This window comes from Helobdella robusta (assembly GCF_000326865.2).
Source record: "Helobdella robusta unplaced genomic scaffold HELROscaffold_51, whole genome shotgun sequence".
NCBI classification, from domain to species: Eukaryota; Metazoa; Annelida; class Clitellata; order Rhynchobdellida; family Glossiphoniidae; genus Helobdella; species Helobdella robusta.
The window spans coordinates 869971-882934 of NW_008705261.1; the positions used below are offsets into that span (position 1 = coordinate 869971).

General features: G+C 36.9%; 3 protein-coding genes across 3 annotated transcripts in view; 1 reads left to right on the forward strand and 2 right to left on the reverse strand.

Annotated features, from left to right (window-relative positions):
* Positions 1-439, forward strand: part of HELRODRAFT_179013 (hypothetical protein) — a gene marked incomplete at both ends in the record, with an annotated part of 2056 nt that extends 1617 nt beyond the window's left edge. Inside the window, one exon of the mRNA XM_009027874.1 lies at positions 196-439. Within this exon, the coding sequence (XP_009026122.1) occupies positions 196-439 (244 nt within the window). The remainder of the gene's footprint in view (positions 1-195) is intronic.
* A 341-nt stretch (positions 440-780) lies between these two features.
* HELRODRAFT_179014 (hypothetical protein) lies at positions 781-6701 on the reverse strand (the record flags this gene model as incomplete). Its single annotated transcript, XM_009027875.1, has 6 exons — positions 781-1038; positions 2053-2540; position 3839; positions 4413-4463; positions 6052-6144; positions 6513-6701. 6 exons carry the CDS (start codon positions 6699-6701, stop codon positions 781-783), a joined length of 1080 nt encoding a protein of 359 aa, XP_009026123.1.
* Positions 6702-12528: 5827 nt separating this feature from the next.
* Positions 12529-12964, reverse strand: part of HELRODRAFT_179015 (hypothetical protein) — a gene marked incomplete at both ends in the record, with an annotated part of 2096 nt that continues 1660 nt past the window's right edge. Inside the window, one exon of the mRNA XM_009027876.1 lies at positions 12529-12564. Coding sequence (XP_009026124.1) covers positions 12529-12564 — 36 coding nt within the window. The remainder of the gene's footprint in view (positions 12565-12964) is intronic.

The window sequence follows — 12964 nt, forward strand, 5'->3', positions numbered from 1 at the left end:
GTTAAAAAGAAAAAAAGTATTTGATTCAGCAAAAGAGTCAACATCTGTTAATGTGTCCCAGCCAACATGTGATTTAAATTTTATCTCTGAAGATGATGATGATGACGATGATTTTGAAAATGAGCTAGATAGAAGAGAAAACACACGCAAAATTTCTATGAAATCACACATTGAAAATGATTGTGAAATACAAAGGCATTTTGAAGAGGACTGTAAAGCTATTGAGGATGTTGGAAGAATAAAGGTGAATGTCTTCGAAGCCATTGCACATTATCCAGATCGAATCAGACAGTCAAGCAGAATAGCTGCAAGTATGCCAACATCACAAGCCAGCGTTGAAAGATTATTTTCAGCTTTGAAATTAATACTAAGTGATAACAGACAATCGATGAAAGAAGATTTGCTTTCCGCTATTTTGTTTATTAGAATGAATGATTGAATTATTGACTTAACTTGATTATCTTGTGTCTGTATGGTGTATCATTTTTATTTTTAGAACCTGTACTTTCTTAATTTTTTGTATATTTCATCAATTTAACTATACGTTACGGAAGTGGTACTAAAAATCAATCAATTGATTGATTAAAAAAATATTTGAAAAAATTTGTGTTAATTGATTCTAAAACACACTCCCGCCTCGGAGCACGGAGCGGAGCGGAGCAAACTTTTTTTATGCCGGAGCGGAGCTGGAGCGGAGCAATTCAAAAAAGTGCTTGCTCCAAAGCCCTGTATACAAACGCGAATAAGTTACATACGCAGCTTGAAGACATTGTAAAATGTTTATACGAGCAAAAATTGTCCCAGCGCAGCACATAAGCACAAGCAGTTTTCCATCCCATAGTCAAAATATCCATTATTACGGTCATTAGTATCAAACAAAATTAAAACCTCACATATTTCAGACTGATGCCTACTCTCAACTGACCCGGAAAGGAATCGGGTGAGGTCAAAGTTCACACTGTCCAGTGGGGTCTCCTTCACAACTGTTGAACTCTTCACCTCACAATACTCCTTCACTTGCATCTGGTTCTCTTCCAACTATTGCACAAGGTGACATTCATGATGACGATGACGTCGGTGATGATAACGATGAGGAAGGAGAAGATGATGAGGAGGAGGAGGAGGATGATAAGGATGATGATAAGGATCATATGTCAAGGGTGATAAAGGTAGAAATGGTGATGGTAAAAATGGTGACGATAATGGCAATTATTGAGCAAGCAGGTAAAAAACAACAACCAAAAGCAATAACAACAAATAACAATATCAATAATTTTAAAGGGCCCTACACACGATGCGAGTCACCTTCAGTTTGCGCTGTTGAGTCGCAGCATGTGTGTGTGTGTGTGCGTGCGTGTGCATGTGTGTGTATGTATGTGTTTCATTCAGGAGATCCCATAGGCAATAAATTCAGCCTGTGCAAATTCTGATTTTTCAGAAATTTGATCTGCTGGGACGGTCTGGACAGGCAAGTGGGAGCGTGTGCTTGCATGCATGCACAGTTTTCACTGCACAGTTATAAACAACTAACTAAACTGTTACTAACTAAACTGTTGCTAAGCTGATGACTACTTAAAATAACTTATCAAGTTATCTTATTTCAAACTTATCTACGATACCTAATACTCTTCATCCCACATATTTTGTTTGGCTTCATAGCATTTTTTTAATTAAATAAATTTTTAGAACGCTAAACAAAAAAGTTAGTTTCGTACATGAGTTTGCACGTTGCTTTGCATGTTGACTCTCAAAACAACAAGCAAACGCTGATCGAAATACAGGCCTGAATGAAAGTCTCAACAAAAATCTGCGACGTGCGCAGGCGAAAATTCGATCAGGCAAACTCAAGGTACTCAAAGTCTGAACCCAAGTCGGATCGTGTGTAGGGCCCTTAAGACAACAGTAACAACATCGACAAAAAACAGCAACAACAACTCCATCAAACCAGAGCCTCGCACAACTCCATCAAACCAGAGCCTTCCACAACAACTCCAACAAACCAGAGCCTCCCACAACAACAACAACACCCTAAAAATTTCAACAACAACATACCAAATCATTCAACAATCCCAAGATGTTTCTGACTTCTGATATGGCAACATCGATTTCTTTTATTTTCGTTGCAGCCGATGGCGTAGACGTTGTTGTTGTTGTTGATGTTGTTGTTGTTGTTGCTGCTGATGATGTTGTTACTGCTGCCAAAGCACCATCAGTGCTACATGCATTATCGTTGGATGAGATTTTCATCATCGATGCCGATGATGACGGCGAAGACTTCCTTGCATCATCATCACCACTGTTCTTATGCAACTTATCATCAGTGCTATCACTTCTTTTCTCATCTCTCTTTTCATCTTCAGGGTCTTCAACATCCTCCAGCTGCTGCTGTGGCAGCTGCTGCTGATGGTGATTGCGAAGTTTATCATCATCACTATCCTCAACACCAGCCTCACAATCATTATCATTGTTGGATCTGGAGATGTTATCATCAGCGTCGTCCTCCCAAGCACAAGCAAGCCCCACCGATTCTTTTATCTTTTCTGGGATGTAATGATCCTTTCATTATCATGCTTATCATCATCTCTATCACATTTATGATGTATGTTATCATATAATTATCATCATCGTCATTATTATTATTAACATACTTGTTATCACCATAGTCGCATTTATCATAATCATGATTTCATCATGATTTATAGCATATTTTTTTATTATTGTTGTTGTTTTTATTATTATTATTATTTATTATTATTATCATTAGCTAGTAATTATCACCGTTATCATCATCATCATTACCATTACAACTTTCATCTTAGTCATCCTCACAAATATATCACTGTGACAACATCATCGTCATCATCATATCATTATCATCACCATCATCATCTTCCTCCTCTGAAACACCATAAACATTCTTATCATCATAAATGCCGTAATGATCATCACCATCATCAACACCATCATCATCATCATTACCATCATCCATTCAAACATCATCACCATCACGAACACAATATCATCATCTTTATCATCACCATCATCACCATCAGATAACATCATCATTACCATCATCACCATCAGATGACATCATCATCACCATCAGATAGCATCATCATCACCCTCATCACCATCAGATAACATCATCATCATCATCAGATAACATTATCATCACCATCAGATAACATCATCATCACCATCAGATGACATCATCATCACCATCATCACCATCGCAAGCATCATCATCTAGGACAGTAACCTTTAGTATATTGTAGATCGGACAGCGTATGCGACATATCTCTGAAGAACAATAGACAGTTGCCTGTCTTCAGTTGCTCAACAAATCTACTCAACTCAAAAGATAGTTTGTCGTATTGGTTGATCAGTTTCCTGGTCGGTCGGTTGGTAGGTTGGTTGGTTAGTTATTTGGTTGGTGTGTTGAATGGTTAGTTAGTTTGTTGGTCGGTTGGTTGGTTGGTTTGTTGACTGGTTGGTTGGTTAAATGATTGATTAGTTTATTGGTTGGTTGGTTGAATGTTTGGTTAATTGGCGGGTTGGCTGGTTGACTGAATTGTTTAATTAATAAAGTGGGTCGGATTATAATCTTGCTAATGTAAGATCAACAACCCCACCATAAGGGAACTGAAGTTGCGATACTCTTTCGTCATCAAATGTTTCGGTTACTTTTTAAAAAAATCGGACAAAATATTTGATCATTTTTTGGTTCTTTTCTAAACTTTTTTTTATTCCATTTTATAAAATTTGCTCCTAAAAAAATTCGGCAACTCTTTTCTTGTCTCAAAATTTTTCCTCTAACTTGGAGCAAAGAAGCACGTACCCTGACCGGTGAACGATTAGTTTTTCACGGGGATCCGAAAAAGCCACTCGTCCCATCACTACTCTTAACCCTCAAGGTCAAAGATGCAACGACAACAACAACACTCAATGCGACACTACAGCCATGCGAGCAACATCAACAACAACATCCTTATCAATGCATTCGCAGCAAAACAAACTTCATTGCGAGTCTCACAACAACACCGGCAACATTCATAACAACAATAATCACAACAACAACAACAACATCAACAACCCACATGTAGTCAGCTGACACATAAGCAATGCAGTAGGGCCTCACAAATCCTCTGGCTGTTGAATCATACAACGTAAAGTACTGCACCTGCATTATGTGTGTATGAATGTATGAATGAATGAATGAATGAATGGATGGATGGATGGATGAATGAATGAATGAATAAATGAATGAATGAATGAATAAATGAATAAATGAATGGATGGATGAAAAATGAATGAATAGAACCTAAAAAATAAACCAATTAATTATCGAACAGCAAACAAAGAACAAGAAATGAGTCACTAAGACGGCTTCGAATGTTCTTCACTAAACTAACAAATGCGAAGAGTCCATATTTAGATTGGGACATGAAGACTTGAGCATCCCCCTGCATGTGGAAGTGGAATCGCCTGTTCGGTGTTTTTTTGTGATCCCACATCACCATCCGCACATCATCATCATCCTCACTTCATCATCAATACATCATACCATCATCACTTCATCATAAAAAAAAAACAGAGTGAAATCGCCTGTTTTGTATTCATGTTGCATCATTGTTTTTTTTCAATCTGACGTCATCATCGTCATTCTCATCATCATCATCATCACATTAAATCACCATCATCACCTCATCGGCATCAGTATCATCGTTCGCTCATCCTCATATAATCATCATCATCACCACCATCATCTCATTATCACATCGTCGTCGTCATCATCACATCACATCACCATCATAACCATCAACAACGACAACAACAACATCGTCAACAACAACAACAACAACATCGTCAACAACAACAATGACATCTCGTCACCATCACATCACACCGCATCATCACATCACCATCATCATCTTTACATCACATCACACAACATGCAGAAACATTCATAGCAATAACGTAGAGACAGTTTTAAACATCCAGGGCGGCAAGCAGCTCAGATGCGTTACATCAATGTACACACAACTCCAACTTTAATGAAAGATTCAATCAACCAATCTTCGTTTAGCGTCCAGAGACCCAGTTTCCCCCCCGAGCTAGGACGTCATTATGATTTGAGGAGTGCAACGAGAAGTTCGAAGAGAAGTTTCAATACATCATCATCAGCAGCAGCAGCAGTAGCATCAGCAGCAGCAGCAGCAGCAGTAGCATCAGCAGTAGTAGTAGCAGCAGCAGCAGTAACAGCAGCAGGTCGTGCGTGGCGTGGAATCCTCGTGGAGAACAAATTTTGGCCCAACCAAAAACCAAAAATGTATCTCATGTTTCGTTTTGTCCAGCATGAAGAACGGCACTCAGCGATGAATGAATGAATGAATGGATGAATGGATGAATGGATGGATGGATGGATGGATGGATGGATGGATGGATGGATAGGTAGTGAAAAGATGGATGGATAGGTAGTGAAAAGATGGATGAAAAGATGGATGGAAGGATGGATTGCCGTCCAACTGATGTACAACTTTTTTAACGAACTTCAAAGAGGAGAATCATCATCATCATCACATGATGGCATGGAACTGTTGCTGCTGATTAATTGGAAGTTTCTGCTGTCGTGCCATGGTGACAATGCCCAACAGAAAATTGCGCCAATCGTTGGCCTTCTAAATATTACATCCACCAAATATGAACAGAGATTGTGCAAAACCCAAAAGTCTCATCGGGTTGAATGGATTTCAAAGTTTAAGAATCAAAATTGTGAGGTGCCAAGCCAGGATCCGAGTGAATGAGTATTTTGAATATTTAGGCTCTCTGCTCATCAACCCATCTTTGATGCTTCATATTTAACGCTACTCTGCTGCTGCTGCTGTAACAAGATCTACTATGAGAAGTGCAAACATGCAGGAAAGTTGATGTGTGTGCGTGTGTAATGCGCGCGCGTGTGTGTGCGTGTGTGTGTGTGTGCTGGTGCCAAAAACACAACATACGCAACAACACAAACAAACAACAATGCAAACGAACAACAACAACACGAACCCACCCAGTCTGGTTCTGCGAATCGACCGACATGAGACAAACAGCGAAGTGGTCCAGGTTGAAGGCCCCATGTCCATTCTTGGGCACCACAATCTGGTCAGGACAGTTTAATCAGTTGGTTAATCAGAGCCAATTAAAAAAATAATCAACAATATTCTGTGCATGTGTGTGTGCTACCTTTGATTTTGTAAGGGATCTTCTGAGATCATTATGCAGATGAAATTATTAACTCTATCATGTATACCATTGTTATAGTATTACTCTATCATTGATAAGGATCAAATAATTAATGCAAATTGATAATTGATAAGGATCAAATAATTAATGCAAATGCTTAAAGATATTAATAATATATATTATTATTATAACCACAAAAATAATAATTAATTAATTATTATCATTACCACCACAATAATAATATTATTGTTGTTATTACTTAAAAGGCAGCACATCATACAAACTCTCGGGATAGGACCCTCCAATTCGGAGCCTTCAGCCATGATAAGGAAATCCTCGAACCTAGGGGCATCAGGGTTGTTGTTGTCGTGGGTTGGCTTCTTGGGGAGGTACTCCGTTGGAAGGGTCAACTCCGGAGACTCTGACCCACATCCATCCATGAAATAGCCCATTGTTGCATAACCGGCAAACATTTTTAAAGAGTGACTAGATTAGTAATAGAGGCAAAATTAAAATGACTAGTAAATGTCTTCTTGGGTCCGTTTTCTTTTCTCACTTGCTTTTTTAAATGAAGAAACAAATGTTACAAGATTCTGGTTCTTCTTACAACTTAAACTTATTGTGGGTGACTGTAGGTAGGTAGATGTATAGTCTATCACTATAGAAGTGTAGAAAGCTTTCAACAGGTCAGTTAATTAAGTTAGTGTTAGTTAATGTCTTACTGTTAACTTAATCTTTAATTGCTGTTAAACATTAAGATTAACAAGAGTGTCGGTAAAACAATATTGAGATAATTTATAATTAATATTTAATTAATCTAATTGTTTAACTTTTATTTAAAAATTTAGAAAAGAAAAGAATACCAATACACAGTAAAAAAAGTACAAAATAAAGAGAGACTAAGTAAATTAAGGGAGGTTAAGAAAGTTACGTTACGTTAAAAAGGAAGGACTAATTGTTTTAAATGGCTGACATGATCGAGAAATAAAAAATTCATTCAGTCGTTACGGAAAACTCATTTTATTTATTCGGAAACTCGTTCAAAAGACAATCCTGTTTTAAATTTATTGTGAAAGAAACATATGATTCTTAAAAAGTGAACTCGATTTAAATTATTTTTGTGGAAAGTTGAAAATATTTTATATAGTTATCAATATTATAATTTTCCACAGCGGATTAAATTAATATATTTAGAATTATATATATATATATATATATAAAAATTTATAATATTTTAAAATATTTATACTGACCTTTAACGCATACGAGCCCATTATCCGCAGTGCGCTTTAGAGTCTGGTGTCATTCTTTAGCTTCCATATATAATTATTCATCAAATTTGACAATTTTTACAATTTCATAATTTATTAATATATATTTATTCATTTTAAAAATTTTTTTCAGTTCAACATCTTTTCTCTGGTGTCAAAAAGCCAGGATGATTGGAGATCATCGTGCTGGGCAGGTCTTCTGATTGAATTCGAGTGGTTGGCAAGAGATGAAATATAAAATGTACTGAGACTGTTCAAAGGGGTTCGGGTCGACTTCAATTTCTATATGTAACTAAATTAGATTGTTTAAACACATTTTTATAGATAGATGTACATCGTCATTGTCATTGGTTCAGTCAAGTCCGATTCTTCGTGACCCTGTAGACAATCCACCTCTTTCTGTCGTATATCACATTAACCAACTCCTTCAGACCCAGATAATTGGATCCAATAATTTTTTTATTTGAACTTTCTCTTCTCTGTGTTCAAAACCAGCACACCAAACTAAACTGATCATCTCACAGTACGAAGCAGCTGTATTTTACATAACTGCGCTGCAGAAAGCAATGGAAAATTATGGAAAACAGTTTAGTCTGGTGTCTCTTTATATATCAATTTATTTCTAATAAATCAATTTTGTATGCATTTTTATTTTATCAATCAATTTGTAAAACGCTATTTCCGCGACGTTCAACAGCGCTCCTCAATGAATTTTGCAAACAGAATGGGTCTTGAGAACCGCTCTGAACTTCACAAGTGATGGAGAAGTAGTCAGAAAAGGAGGTAGAGAGTTCCAGAAAAAAGGGCCAAAAAAAGCAAATGCAGATTTAGCAAAAGAGTGTTTAAAACGAGTTAAGAAGAAGTGAGAACAAGAAAACGATCGTAAACCGGGGCGTTTAGGTTCAATTAATATATCTGATAAATACTTAGGAAATAATTTAGGTTGAGACTTATACATAAATGTGCAAATTTAAAAAATTATTCTATATTTTATAGGCAGCCAGTGGAAGAGAACAAGATATGGAGATATATGAGAAAAGAAAGGGGCACGAGCAACTAGGCGAGCAGCAGAGTTAAAAGCTTTACTTAAAGGATAGAGTGTAGAATCAGGAAGACCATAGTATAGCGAGTTACAATAATCAATCCTAGATAAGACTAACAAAGTAACAAGAAGAAGAAGAGTAGGATCGTCAAGAAAAAGCAATAGTTTTTTTATTCTACGTAGATGAAAGTAAAAACTTCTAGCAACACTGTTAATCTGAGAAGAAAGAGACATACTAGAATTAAAGATAAAGCCTAGACTACAAAACTTGTGAGAAACATCAAGAGTTTTAGAATCAGGTAAGATAATAGAGGGACTAGTAATAGAGCGTTTAGCTTTATTAAAACAAACAAATTCAAATTTAGAAGGATAAGTTTTAAGACACATAGATTCAGACCAAGCGATAATTGAAAAAAGACATAGAGATAGATTATGAAGAACGCTATTGAGATTAGATGGAGGAAAAGAAATATAATTATAAGAATAATCTGCATTTTGTTGACTAATGAAAGAAAAATTATTAATAATACGAGGTGGTTCAGAAGCATAGAGCAGTATAAATAGAAGAGATCCAAGATAGAACGCTGAGGTACCCCGAAAGTAAGAGTAGAGGAGTTAGAAGTAGAAAACTGTTCTCTCTCGTTTGCGTCTGTTGGCTGCATTGCAACAAGTTCAGCGTCTGATTAACAAAGAATTGTAAAGATTATTTTGATCTGATTAAAATGCAAAGCCTGTACTTAAATTCGTTTAAATTATTATATTTAAGTTAATTAAATTGTTGTGAGTTGTTCCTGAGCGACTTTAATTAAATAATCTGGTAATCAAGCAGATAGACTATTAGATCGTGGATTGAATTGAAGGAATCCAACGCATGTCAGCACCTGAGAACCTATCAGTTTATTGAAATAATACAAGTTGGATACTTAATGTTGCATACTGTAATGAAGATATGTTCACGTTCGATAATGTAATGATATGCTGTCGTTTTTCAGTTTCCCAATACATATTCATGAAGTTGTTGTGTTGCCAAATGATATTTTGAATATTTTTATTAAAAAAAACTACAAAAGCAAACTCAAAAATTAAAAATTAAAAAATTAAAGACTAGCATGATAACTTGGAACGTGGAAATAATGGGCGGATGGGAAACAAAACTCATGGAGAAATGGACATCACTGACCTACACTCACATACATACATACGTACGTACATACGTACGTACGTACACACATTTGCACATAGAGACTTGCATACAAAGAGGCAAAATAACATAAAGCCATTTTATTAACAGGACCTCCTGCACTTGCGATGCAACAAATTTTCATTTGGGATGCTAAGGAAAGAGGTGATGATGATGATGCTGATGATGTTTGTGATGATGATGAGGAGGAGGATGTTGCTTATGCTGGTGTTGATGATGATGCTGCTTGTGATGATGTTGATGATGATGATGGTGATGATGGTAATGATGATAATGAGGATGATGTTTTTTTGAAATGTTAATGATGATGATAACGTTGAATTTGATGATGGGTTTTTTTAAAGTTTCTGAAAGTTTCTGACAACAGTTATAAATAATGTTAGAAACAAGAGTCAGTTGATGCTGGTTGTTGTTGGAGGGGTTGGAGCGTCACATTCAAAGCAAAATGAAACCAACTTGAAATAGTCTGGATGGCAAGTCACGAAGATGTGTTTCGTTGGAAATGGGAAGGAGAGTCTGGATAACTCGGCTCTTACAGGCGCCAGCTGCTAACAACGGGCGTCGAATGCTGCGTTCAGGTGCGGGGACAACAATGGACAAATAAATTAATAATTTGAAGCGGTATTTTGATGGAATGGAACATGAGCGGGACAAAATGGAGACCGCAATAGAATCAGAAATGTCAAAAAACGATTAATGACAACCGAATGAATGGGCGAAGACCAGGCGATAGAACACCAGAAACTTACTCGTCATCATCTATTAAGGGGCCGTCCATAAAGGATGTCACCCTTCAAGGGGGAGGGGAAGGGGTCCAAATATTTGTGACACTTTGTGACGATGGAACAAAAATAGAGTTACTAAATATACCAAAAGAAGAAAGCCCATGTATGCCGTTGGTTTCAGTTTCAGAGCTCTTGGCCAGCCTTCGGAAGGAAAGAAATTCGTAATCTTTCATATTAATTTGTTATATCTGAACTACGGTAAAGCCTTTAGACATCAAACTATCGTCATGTAAACTTATCATTCGTTATTTTGATATCAACAAAAAATGAGATGCATTGAACGATTACATTGTTTAATGACTCTTCAGTAAGAGGGAGGGGGGTAAAGTTTTGTGACATGCTTATTTTTGGGAGGTTGGTGGATTTGTGACAGTTTGTGAGGAGGAGGGTCAAAAAACGTAAAAAAAGGCCTCAACGCTGCTACAAAACTGAATCGAAGTATCGTGGGACAGTATCGCGGGGTCGCTTCCGGGGACACTTGTTGTTCAGCATGTTCGTGAATGACTTGCCGAATGCATCAGCGTTCACTGACTACTTGTTCTTTGCAAACGACAAAAATATGTTTTGCAGGGGAAAGAGATCAACAAATACGTAGAAGAAAGACATGAGCGTTAAACTCAAACATATGCAAAGTATTATGCTCTCACAAAAACATGTTAACGATAAACGAAATAAAATGATTTTGTTTGGTCGAATAAATTACATGAATTATAAAGGACCATTCAAAACACTGTCAACAACATTGAAAATAAAGAAAGCAAAACAGAAAATTTTTTGAGGGGTTTGTTAGACCAGAAGATGTCTCTGAAACAGCATGTGGATTGCGTTTGTGTGAAACTAGCCAAGTCAGTTGATGTGCCAAACAAAATAAAATACCATTCACCTAAACCCTGCTTGAATACGTTGTATACACGACCGTCTTGTCAGTTATTACTTACTGCAAATTAGAGTACTGACTGGACCCACTCTTTTTCTTTTAACCAATAGCTTTAGCTTTTATCAGCTTAAGCTGTACAGCACTTTAGTTTTTGAATCTAATCAACAAACAAACAGACACCAGCACATCTTCAGTCGCCATTACACTCGCTAAAAAATCTATCAAATTATTGACGAATTGATTGAAGTTGTATTACAAGTGAATAAATTTTTAGTAGCTTGTTTTGGTGTGAAGTAAGACAAGCAGGTTGGTATATTTCTGACTGTAAATCCGTTGGCATTTATGTGAACTTTTGTTAAACTTCGCTTTCACGCTAGTCAAAGTTTGATCTTTGACGAGGTGGCTGTGCTCGATGGGTCACTTGGAACTCCTCACCTCACAATCATCCAGTATCTTTGGTTTGTATTGTTTTGGAGGTCAAATAAATTGTTACCTTACGTTGAGATGAAAAGCACCACCTGTGTTGTCTTGCTTGCTGCAGATCGGCCCCAATGTAAACTGTAAGCAGTCGAGTTATTCATCACGTATAAGTAGGCCATGACTGTTGAAAATTGTTTGAAAGAAGCAATTCATAGATTTCACTTGTTAATTGATTGATCGATTTGTAGGTCGGTTGGCTAGTTGGTTGGCCGGCTGATTGGTTGATTGATTGTTGGTCGTATGGTTGGTCAGCTGATTGATTTATTGATTGATTGATTGGTTGGCCGGTTGATTGATCATTCAAGTGCTAAGGTTGGCAGTGATTTCATGATACATAAACGCAGGCTACGAACATGTGGCAACCTCCGTGTTTTTTCTTAAATTAGATGTATGTGTGTGTGTTTGTATTTGTATGTATGTGTGTTTGTATGTGTGTGTGTTTGTATGTGTGTGTGTGTGTGTGTGTGTGTTTTGTTTCTTGTACGTGCCTCTGTGAGTTTTTTTTGCAAACATGCGTCTGTTTACTGTTATGTGTGTCTGAAAGTTAAATGATGTACTATTGTGTACACGTATGCCTGTGTAGTGTACCCAGCATATGGGCGTGTGTGTGTGTACATTTCAAGTATTTATTTCTTCTGTATATATTATACATTTTTGTAAGTGCTGAACACTGTTTCTTTCTGTATGACATTTTTAATATGTACAATTATTTGTGTTTATGTGTGAGTATGTGTTTGTGTGTGCGTACTTGTGTGTAAACGTCTCTGTGTATACGTGTGCGTATGTGTACGTGTGCGCGTGTGTGCATATTTTTGTATATATGTATGTGCGTGTGTGTGTGTTTGTGTGTGTGTTTGTGTGTGTGTGTTTGTGTGTGTGTGTGTGTGCGTGCATAATCAGCTTGTAATAGCTTATTATGATTATGCAAGGAATGGAGATGTTGAGTAATAATCGTTGACTTTTGCAGCTCCTTGTATTGTATGTATGTGTCATTTTGTTGTTGATGATGATGATGATGACGACGATGATGGTGATGATGATGATGGTGGTGGTGGTGATGATGATGATGGTGGTGGTGGT